Source organism: Chanos chanos, chromosome 8, assembly GCF_902362185.1.
Source record: "Chanos chanos chromosome 8, fChaCha1.1, whole genome shotgun sequence".
Classification (NCBI taxonomy): domain Eukaryota; kingdom Metazoa; phylum Chordata; class Actinopteri; order Gonorynchiformes; family Chanidae; genus Chanos; species Chanos chanos.
Window position 1 is genome coordinate 2,593,240 of NC_044502.1, and position 11,694 is coordinate 2,604,933.

Below are 11,694 nucleotides of genomic sequence, written 5' to 3' on the forward strand. Positions count from 1 at the left end.
CAAACAATGAAGCAAATGATAAAACAGCTAAAACCTGTGATGTGTTTAATGAACCCACAGGAGGCAGGATTGTATGTGTTCACGTATCTAAAATGCAAGGAGCAGAATGCACAGGCAGGGTATGAACCTTTCACAAAACACGCACACGGTTCGTCGTGTGTACTGTCGCCTAAAAAAAAAAAGAAACGCTTTTCTGAACTTTGTTTGACCCAGGTGTGATGGCTTTCGCCCGTGCGTAAGAGACTGGGTGGAGGCAGACGGACCTTCCTGTAGATCATGTGACACATGGCGATGCGGATTTTCATGCCGGCGCGCTGGACGTAGTAGAAGTACAGATGGTGGAGCAGGGCCAGGCCGAGGGTGGAGAGGGAGACGCCGGCGGCGTAGCCACACGCCTCGTACAGCGCAGCCATGTCCTCGGGGTCGTAGGTCTCAAAGTAACGGATCAGTTTGCCCAAGAACACGGGCTGGATGACCTTAATGACCTCCTGTTGGGTGGGGTGGGGGGAGGGGAGGGGGGGGGGGTGTTTACAAACAGTTAGTAAACAGGTCTCGAAACGGGATTGAAGCAATAGTCACACTTACAAGACACAAGCAAATAAACAAAAAACACTGCTGTCTGAAAATGCCATGTTTACAATGGATATTCACACTGCCATGCCATTAACATTGTCTTTGTCATGTGTTGGAGACAGCAGTGAAACACTAATCTGTTAAAATAGGCGACAGAAATACGACAGTGGCTTCACACTCGTTGTTTCACACATGAGATTTTTCAATACTGCCTTCTCTCAAAACTCCAGTATTTTTACTAATGATGCTGAGAAAACTGCCAGACTCAATTCTATGAAGAACTGCACTGCGAAACAACCGAATTTTTAAGGTGGTCACTCACTCAATTGTCTGAACTTATCTTAAGCAGCACTAAAAAAAAACACTAAAAAGCCATTAAAAGACATTCTGGGTGTGATCTCCACTTTATTGAGTGTGACCGTGCAGAAATGTCAGATGGTATGTAGAATCACATACTGCACTGTGTGTGTGTGAGTGTTTGTCTGATCTAACAAAGAATGAAACCACGCTTACAACCCAGAAATCCAGGTCTGTTTCAAAATACCAATAATTTCTTTTATACTTACACTTACAGTGATTATCACTGACAGTTCCTCTCAGTAAGATTTCTCATGTGGGGAAATATCCAATCTATCTCAGAGACCTGCTCTTACTCACACTGTATCCTGATGCAATGCTGGCGAAATCTAATTTTATTTTGTGGTTTCACTTAAGTCTCAGGATATGAAACACTCACACACAGGTGAATGTCTGGACAGATGACACAGTCTGGTATCTCTGTTCAGGGCCTTGATACAGCTGTGTAAGTTCTGTAATCCTAATGTTTGTGTGTGTGATGTCATCCTTCTGGGTGTGAAGTCAGAATGTTTCATCTGGCTACACTGCAGATGAGGAACTGGTTTGGGCATATGCTCATTTGTTTAATCTTGAGTTTTGCACGATTGCTAAACTCAGCTCCGAGGTCTGACTCCACTCTTCCCGGTCACGCCACTGGGCTCAGAGGGTTTTTACGAAGTCTCTCCATCTTTTGGGTTTTAGACTGTGTCAAAGACACACTGCTGATTTTCCGACTTGAGATCGGAATGCTTTTCCTGATAACACATTCTGGATAAGACCATCTGTCAAATGAACAAAACCCTGCAAAGTCTGCAAATTGTGCAACAGCCTACGGTGGAATTACCACACCAAGGCAAAGTTTAGCTTCGTTTTCACCCAAGGCTAGTGCTGTAACTCCAGTGAACCCCCAGCACCCCCCCCCCAACCTTTTCACATTTACCCAGTTAACCATGTGATTTTTAGGGCAGTCAGACGAATAACCGTGAGTCTTGCTCGCAGTGAGTCTTACAAACGTACCTCTATAAGGGTGAAAATACCCAGGACGGCATAGGGCTTCCAGTAACATTTGATGATTGCTTTGGTTAGTTTGGGATCTCTGAGTTCCTTTTTAGCTTTCTGCTGCTCCAGCTCCCAATAGCTAAAGAAAGAACAAGAGGAGAAAATGAATGAGATCAGAAAGAAAAGAAAGAGGGAGAACGTTATTGTGAATAAACTGACAGCTGTCAGAGGTTCATTTCAAGAGTCCAATGTAAAACTGCGAATTCAGTTTGAACAAGAGCTTTCTTCACACCACACACACACCAGGGAGAGAATAATTTACTCTCGAGAGAATCCAAACACAGCATCCACATAATCTTAATCTACACGGTGCTTCAGGCAAGAGACACCAGCAGTATCTGTTTCAAAACATGAACCTTTCACCTGCTACAAAAGATTAAAAAAGAAAAAAAGATAAAATACATTTGTTCATTAAACACACACTTCAGTGGATGAAGGGTTTGATCTGTATAAACCTTTTTTCCCGGTGTGTTTCCGGCCTTGTTGATCTAAGGTGAATTTCACCGTGGGTGTTTAAACAGTTGAGCTGAGATGAACAAATTACACTAAATTATGGTTTGTATGCTGTCACCCACTCATCCCAAATCCTGGCTTGGCAGATGACCGTGTCCACTCAACCAGACAGAGAAGGATGAGACAGGAGACTGAAAGGCTAATTACAGCGTAATTAACAACTCCTGGCTTCCGCTGTTCTTATTAATGACTGCTAATTCTACCCACACTGACTTTAACATCTGATTCTATCACAAATACACATAATACACACACACACACACACACACACACACGTTTCCCGTTATCCTGTCTCTGATTGGTTACTAGGACTGGGTGTTATAATCCCCATCTATCTGCACTTTACTTGATTGGAGTTTTCCCGACGTTGGGCAGAAAATTAATCACCAGCGGGTGTTCTTTGGGACACGCCTTCAGTTCTGTGCCTCAGCGTCCTAATACAGAACCTCTGCTCCGAGAGCCTGACAGCTGCGTTCACTTCATGCAGCGCAGTGAGCTGCGACCCTTATAGAGCTCACTGATAATAACAAAACTGGTGTACTCCCCCTCAACATAGGGTCGTATGCCCCTTATCTATAACAAAAGCTTAACCTCCGAAACAACTGATAACGAATCTACGGTATCACCACAACAGGGAGCAGTATGCCTCCTACTAGGGTTGCAGCGGTATACCGGTTTCACGGTATACCGTGGTATGAAAATTGACAGTTATCATACCATGTACACTTGCTTATCGACGGCATTGAAAAAAAAGGCAAGCGAACGGAGAATCTCATCTGTGCGTGCGCATCTCCTTTCCTCCTCGACTGCCTGTCAGACTCGGCAACTGGTGCCACACACTCACGTCCACTGGGGAAAATGGTGTATCGCAAACTCTTCTGCTCATGTGTTTCGTCCGCAGCATCCTCCGAAGGTGACCGTCAGTTCAGCCACGAAGACACGCCGTTGAGATTAAATCTGGTCTCAGGCTGGTGCTGACGATTTCTGGGGGGAAAGGTGAGTTTCTGGCCTATGCCAGAGAGCATCTTCCAGTCCCTGGCCACGCCCAGTGGTCCTGATGCGGGACGCCCCGGGTCGCTCTTGTCGGATGCAATTTACTCCCTGTTGTTAAGTGGTGGAGCGGCTTCTCTCACGACGGTGTCCCTGGACTCTTCGAGCGAGCGTCATTTTCACTCTTACCTTGGCACATTAGTATTCCTCCGTAAGGCCAGAAACTGGGAGTGAGAGGACACCATTTCCATACAAACTCATTCTGCTGGGGCATCTTGGTAATCCAAGCCACTTCCTCACGTGTGAGCTGATCAGCTTCTCCAATTTGCCGACCTGGGATAGAGCAACTTTGTGCATGGTGGGAGACCATGGGGTGGGAGACCACGTCAGACGAGGAAGCAGCCCAAAGTTGCAGCTTTCCTGGGAGGGCAGTGTGGTTCATGTGCTTGAGGCCAGCAAGTGTATCCTCCCTCGGTTGTCGCACCTGCACCTGTGTGTCTTTTAAGTTCGCATCATACCCACGTCCGAGGCCTCCGACGGGCTTCTCCAGGGATGTTGGTGTCGGTTCTTCGTCGAAGCAGAATCTATCATTTGTGAGCTCATATACCTTGCCTACTCCGCTCTCCTTCAGCATGAAAACGACGCAGAGACAAACAGTTGCCACGCGCAACAAACGGCATTTACCTCATTCTGTTCGTCCTGTTATGTCTCTGTGCTGAGAAAAAAAAGTCTTTATAATCTGTTCAATGAGCTTATTTGCAAATGAATGTGACCTGAGCATTTGAGCTAGCAAGTAAGTGGGTGAGAGAGAGAGGTCAAAGGAAACCAGAGGTCATAGGAAAACAAACACATACACACACATACACATACACCTCCACGTCCTGTTTTAAACCTGTGACTACACTCACACAAGTCCCCACAGTGACCCTAGACATTTCACCTCTTCACCCTCCTTGACTTCTCAGAACAGCAAAGCTATATAACGCCATTGTGACAGATAAAACACAATGGACATTGCTACAGACACAATTGTAAACAGCCTTGAAGATGCCATAAACCCTGTTCCAGTCCTAATCAACCACATCAGGGCAGACCTCTGTCTCAGTCTTTCCCTGTTTTTCATTAACACACTGTCAGAGTTCTCAAGAAGGGGAGTGCGTGTGTGTGTGTGTGTGCGTGCGCTGACACATTAACAGTTGACAGAACGGCGTGCATTTGACAGAAATGCAATGTTCCCGTCTCAGCCCGGGGACTCGACTAAATAACCTGATAAACATAATGAGGTGAGGGAGCCTCTGTATGTCAGAGGACTGGATTTCGGTCACTGTCTTGCTCTCCTGCCCTTTCACCAAGTGGAGCTGAAGACATACAGCAGTTGGCACTTAAAACATCTCTCTCTCTCTCTCTCCCTCTCTCTCTCTCACTTTCTCTCTCTCTCTCTCTCTCTCTCTCTCTCACTTTCTCTCTCTCTCTCTCTCTCTCTCTCTCTATACGACCTGTGAAAAAAACCTGTCAGTCAAAGGACCGACACTGACCCAACATTAAACCACAGGTCTGAGGTATCAGACGCTAACAGTTCAGCGCCAGGATGAAAGAGGTTTGAGTCTTTTTTTTTTTTTTTTTTTAACAGTATTTGCTACACAGCTAGGGCCCCTCTGTCACTACAAAATGCACTACAAAAGCAACACAAAGAGCACGAGATTCTTCAAGCCTAAAGACATAACCCTATGCCTCGTAACCCTACGCCTCAGGATGGAGCTGATTTTCTACAGGAGGGGGAATGGTCACGCTATCTTTGTTTTTATTTTTGTTTTTTTTTAAAGGAGCTTGTACTCACTGACAAATATGAGAATAAACCAGAGTAAACAGCTACAGCCAATGCGACCCTTAGTCTGGTTAACTACTCTTTCTGTGTTCAGCGAGAGCGTTATCGTGCACGTGCGTGTGTGCGTGCGCATGCCTGTGCGTGTGTGTGTGTTGTTTAGGCTGATGTGGTATTGTGAGGACCAGATGTTTCTCAGAGGACATAAATATCCAACATGTGGGGACCCAGTAGAGGAAAATTTACTAGCCCACAGCTGGATAAAACTGCTTTTTGTTGTTGTTGTTGTTGTTGTTCTTGCAGTAGTCGTTTTGAACTGTTGTCATGGTTAAAACAAGATGTGATATACTAATTCTTGGGCTGTAGTTAGACTGATCATCTCTGGCTCCACTAGAAGGCCTGGAAAGTCCCCGCCGGAGCTTAATGACAAACGTGTGTGTGTGTGTGTGTGTGTTTGTACTTTTCGTCACCACCATACCTCTGCAGCTCTTCTCCCAGTCTCTTTGAGCTGTCTTCTGGTAGCACTTTAAACATGTCACTCTCCTCCAGTCTTCGTCTGTATCCGATACGGAAGAGAGGATTCAGCCAGCTGATGGGAAAAAGAAAAAAAGACAAAAAACACTGAGAATCTCATCACCATTCAGCTTTTAATTTCATGTTGTATTTCTCTCTCTCTCTCTCTCTCTCGATCTCTGTGCACATTTAATGATAGAGAAAAACAACCGCACAGTGCAGACAGACTAGAGACAGACTCTGGTCTATCAGCCAGATATATGTTTCTAACTGTTCTGCTGTCTAACCTAGACGAGTGGAATGAAGTTTAGGAAAAGGTCTCTATCCAGTGCAGTTGAGCAAGCACACCAAAAAAAACAAACAAACAAAAAAAAACATTTGGCATTTTGGCATTTGGTTCTTTCATTTCAAACATTTAGTGCACTGGAATACGATTAACACTGCGTAGCATCAACTGACAGCAGATCTACAGTTAGGCTGTAAGAATCTTGAGTTAAAAGCGGTCTCTCAGCCTATCTGTGATTTCAGTAGAAAACAGTTTAACAGGACTGTAACGATAACTCAAGTCTACAAAACACAAAAACGGGTAGTTGTATTAGGAGTCCTGCAACAGAGCGCGAGGACAATACAGCCAAATACACTGCTGCCGCGCAAGGGAGAGAGAGAGAGAGAGAGAGAGAGAGAGAGAGAGAGAAAGAAGGGAAACTTCTAAATCTAAACATGCCCTTCCTCCGCTTCCTCTCCACTTCAAAAACTCAATCCCCGAAGCTTTCGTCACAAGCAGCGTGTTTAGGTTTTGTGTGGCCTATGCAAACAAACTGTTCCATGAAACAATCATAAAACATAAAAAAAAAAAATCTCCTGACTGGAAACCTAGGAGTGATGCCATTAATAAGACAGGGCAGTGCGTCAGCGGTGGGGAGAAATGATGAAAACAACGGTACATGGTCAAGCTGAACTTTCCGTGATGATGCAGCCGGCAAACTTCATTCAGTCCACACGCTGGGAAAGATAACGCGTTATTCGTCAATTTGTAATCATTTCAATTTTTGTTTTTTGTTTGTTCGTTTTTATTTTTTGTTTGTCCCAACAGTGTCTCTTTATTAATTCAGTGCTCCTTGAAAACTTCTTTTCAGTGAGGCGAATCGCTAAATAGTTGTGAAATCAGAAATTTCACCAACTGTAAATGAATGAGCCATAAAATCATGGTTTAAGACATATTTCTTCAATGCGACAGACAAGAAAAGATCGTAATGTACGTATATCTTGTCGAAAGGATTTAAGAAGTATTTTCGCCGACGTAATAACGAGCTCTCTACAGATATACCCTTCAACTCGCATTGTCATGGTGTAACGCTGTTAGCAGCTTCGCCTGAGGAGAACACACGCCAGGAGAAAATAAAGATTACTGTAACACCCCTGGTACGTGGAGAGTTCTTGTTTAAGGTCACGGGCTACAGTTTCACAGCGTGTCCCGCAGCGAAAGGCAATTGTCTGTTAAAGCAGGTTTCTCGCGATTGTACTGACTTGAAACAATACGAAACTCGGCACAATACATCTACTTTACTCTCTGGGGTTTTCACCTGGTAGGTAAAAGGTGGTGGTTTTCAACTACGCTCAGTTTAGTATATAAGGAGGATGTGTTTGTTTGTTCCATATGAAATTCAAACAGGTTAGGCTGTTCAAGGAGGACTGTTTTTCATTCTGCATTAAACGCAGGTTGTTACTTCGTAACAACGACGGTCACAACCCACTCAGGTAAACTTGTGGTCCATAGATTAGCAGCTCGAGATAGCGTAGCCAACTCACCAGAAGAAGATCCGAGAAAAGAGATTAGCCGTAGCTGATGGATTTGTCTTCGCATCTTTGCCCAGGGGTTCCATGTTGACTGGCAAGTTTTCCGAGACACGGCCAGACCAACACGTGCAGCTTCTAAACTTTACTCGGCTCGACAAGGATAGCTCGCGCAATGTTGTGTAACTTCATCGCGTGCATGCGATGATGACTGGGCGACTGTGGACCCTCAGCGTTTAACGAAGCGCAAGTAAAGGAAGAGTTACTGTAATCTAAGCCACCGCCCAAATTTATTCTGAAGCCCGGGGATTGGCTGAAATTTGTCGTTTGTCATTTCATTGGCCAATCTTTCAGCATAGGGTTAATAAAGGAAATTGGCAGGGCGGTGAATTTGCACCGTTGGAATAGTGTATTCCAGTTTTCTGAACAGGCTGCCCATCGTGCTTTCGACAAAAGTGCCGTAAAGTAAGCTAAGCTACACTCAACTAAACGGTGATCAGCGGTTGCACGTAGGGTGCCATTTATTATACTGATCACTGAACATCAGTTTTGCTTTCGCTTTGAAAACTGCACACGCAAACATCTGAAATGCAAAATGTACCATCTTACCACGGGCCATGTTACACAGACTCGATACTTTCACATAAATCACTCAACGCCTTGAATTAGTGACGTTACTAAGACAAGGAATGTACTGATGCATACTTAAACCTGTGCTGAAACAAGCAACCTTGGATGCTGCTTTTATGAGTGTTGTGGAACGTTGTGGAATGAGATGTTAGAATATTCACAGAACATAGAGTAGTCCGCGACCTGTCCCCTGTTCCAATCCTTCTCTTCTCTCCGAATAACTCAGGAAATGTGGCAGCGAGACAGTGCAGGTAGCTACTATGCTGATAAAGGCTACGATGACAAACACACACACACACACATAGGGGATCCTCAAAACCGGCGGCAGCTGTTGGAGGCCTGCCTGCCCAGTGTGGGAAACTGATGGGCGGGACTTGGGGAGGGGCGACGTCACATGAGTAAGTGAGCATTAAGTTCGGTTAAACAGAGAGCAGCGGTCCAGCTGTGTCACGTTTTACAGCACCACGGTATAAGATAAACTGTCATCTCACGCAGGCTCTGGACCCTTGACGACTGCCCCTGGTCGAAAACCCCAATAGCTCACCGCCGGCACGAGGGATTAGCGCGCGCAGTCCCTCCTCCTTCTAAAATACTTGCTGAAAAACCCATAAAACAAGGATCAGTGCTATTTCGATTCCATTGCAATCTCGTGATAAACTTAATACTTGAGATTAGCGTTCCGTGTGAAACCACTTTCCCCCCCTTCTTATCTGTAAGAACTGTAAGAACATTCGAATACAACTTTGATTTCTCACAGACGAAATATTTTTTTTTAATTAGAGCAACCTTCATGCAGCGTTTCTGCCCATTTACATTCGATACCAAACTACAATCGAAATGATCATTGTAATTTATCTCTAAATGCACCGGCTGTGTGCGAAATGACAACAATTACAAACGTGCCGATGATATTCTCAGATTTCGCAAGAATAAAATGTAAAATAAACGACCGTGAGCTATGACCCGACTTACGAAACGTACACTTTTTTTCTCTTTCAAATCATATGTACAGTCATCTCAAGTGTAAACTTTATCCCACACTCGTCTTCGAATGACTTCGCATCTTCTGGCGTCATTATATAAAAAAAAAAGTTTATTATTCACCCTGAGTAAGTTCAGTTCAGGTCAGCAAACCTCTGAGTCACCTGTCTGTTTTTCGTCTGTTTTTGAATAACTCCATTTGTGCAGTGAGTCATTTCTGAGGCAATCCGTGAAAATCAGTGTTTCTCACTCTCACTCTCAAACTTCCTTGATTGTGTTTGTAAAAAAAAAAAAAAAAAAAGGAGGGGGCCAGAAATTAACTAGTGTCTCCATAGACTTTGTGATGCTTGTCATATTGTAGACTGCCATTTCCTTACCCCATCATGGAACTGAGTGTGGAGTGAACACAATTCCAATGTTGTCAACGTAAAAAATTAAACTGATTCGGATCAGCTATTTATTTATTTTTCTCAGTTTGCATTCTTGATAGTACTTTATTTCCTTGAATTCACTGAGTTGAAAACGGGTCTTTGAATATTCAAGGACTAGACGACTTACTGATCAATGCATAACGCTGTGACTATACCCGACAAGGGCTTGATGATTAACCGACGAAGTCAAGACATGTGCAGCACAGAAACCAGGCAAACAGCGTAAGGGAAGGGGCCACTTTTAGGCCAGGCCAGGTGCAGAGAGAAACTGACACCTGTTTTTCTCCAGTCTTCATTGAGTCAGGACCAACCTGCCTGATTACGTATAGATGGGGTATGTTTATAAGATGTTTATATTGTGTTCAGGGTGATGTTTGCAACTGTTGATCTCTGGCTGTGTTATAATACAAATGCCCCCCCCCCCCCCCGGGCCTGTCAGGTCTGTGAGAAAGTCTCATTGATTATAACTGTGTTATCCCAATGTTACAGATAATTTCTAGTTAATGGTTCACCATGATTATTGGGCTGAATACTAATATCACTCACCTTTCAGCATTCATCTGTAACCATAACCTTATTGGAGAATCTGAACTGACTTAAAATAAAGTTAAGTTTTTCTGTTATCCAGAAACGTGAAGTGTCGCTTTGCATTTTGGGGGGTGCCTCTGCCTTGATGGAGAAGATCCTTGTCATAGTGTTAGACATTAGTTTAGTTTTATGTAGAGAGACTGAGAGAGTTCATGTAAATTTTAAATCTCCCAGCTAGTCAAACATTAATTAGCCCCCCCACCCCCAGCTCTCTCTCTCTCTCCCCCCCCTCTCTCTCTCTCTCTCCCCCCCCCTCTCTCTCTCTCTCTCTCATCCTCCCCCCCCCCCCCCCCTCTCTCTCTCTCTCTCCCTCCATGATCCACTCATGGGATTCTGAGCAGTTTCCACGGTGGCAGCAATTTTTGTTTACAGGTGTTTGCTCGGCAACGACTCCTCGGAGACCTGGCTTTGTAGGGATGAGGATGGGGGGGGGGGGGGGGGGGGGGGGGGGGGGGTGGTTGTCGGATGGAGATTGGGTCCTTTAATTAGTGGCACTGTGGAGAACACAGTCTTCTGCTGTTTCCGGCTCTTTCCAGGCGCCCTCGGCGTTAAATGAAATGATCTCAGACTGAAAGTGCATTTGATGGCTATAGCAATGTACCCACTGCACCGCGCATGTCATTGTCCTCACGGCAATCTTATTTTGTATGTTCTGATTATGTCACACATACTATATAGTCTCACATATTGTTGGCCCATCAGGTTTTCTGATGCTATGCAATGCATTGTTAAAAATGCGATGGATGTTTGTGATATAAAGACAGAAACTGCTTGATCAGAAATCCAAAGCATACGTTGAAAAGGACAGCGGGAGGAACTAGTGGTTGCACTTAGCAACTGTTTTCTCCCTGGGAAACAAACCTGGGCTCTTCTTTGTGTTAGTAACACGGTGGTTTGGTAATGGTAAACAGCAGTGGCACTTCCAAACATGTCAAAGGAAAATTATGGAGAGTTCTTTCCCTCCAAGATATTACAGAGATTGAGTTTGCTTTCTAGATGGAAAATGACCACATAGACTCTCTGAATAACAGGAAATTCAAATGCAGATGAAGGTGGGTTCTGAGCATTGTGTGGTCTTTTTTTTTGCTGGCACCTCCCAGCACGCACGCACACACACACACACACACACACACACACACGCACACACACACGCCATCCCCTCAAGTGGTTGCTTTATTTTGACGGAGAACAGACCAAGCTGTATATGAGTGCAATCCCAATATCTTGGAAAAACGATCTCACTTGCTTCCATAATCTGATTCAATTTACATTCGTTTAACCGAAAGAATTTAAACTAAACTTTATTTGCAGCACGTTAGTGTGTTTCTCTCACGCTTTGGCTCACTCAACGTCACGGCCCCTGTTGAGAATTACAATAATGCCCCCTAGTGGTCTATTTAAGAATGTACCTGTAGCATGTTTACCGTCAAAACCGACCGTCACGCTTTTCCCAAGAGCTTGAAT

At 44.5% G+C, this 11,694-nt stretch overlaps 1 protein-coding gene across 1 annotated transcript in view; it reads right to left on the reverse strand.

Moving 5' to 3' along the window:
• The window catches only part of abcc4 (ATP binding cassette subfamily C member 4 (PEL blood group)), a 41,419-nt gene extending 33,724 nt beyond the window's left edge, over window positions 1-7,695 (reverse strand). The window contains exons 1-4 of the mRNA XM_030781823.1: window positions 7,616-7,695; window positions 5,772-5,882; window positions 1,927-2,047; window positions 264-488 (exon numbers count right to left, since the gene is read on the reverse strand). Coding sequence (XP_030637683.1) covers window positions 264-488; window positions 1,927-2,047; window positions 5,772-5,882; window positions 7,616-7,689 — 531 coding nt within the window. The 5' untranslated portion in view covers window positions 7,690-7,695. The remainder of the gene's footprint in view (window positions 1-263; window positions 489-1,926; window positions 2,048-5,771; window positions 5,883-7,615) is intronic.
• Window positions 7,696-11,694: the final 3,999 nt, after the last annotated feature.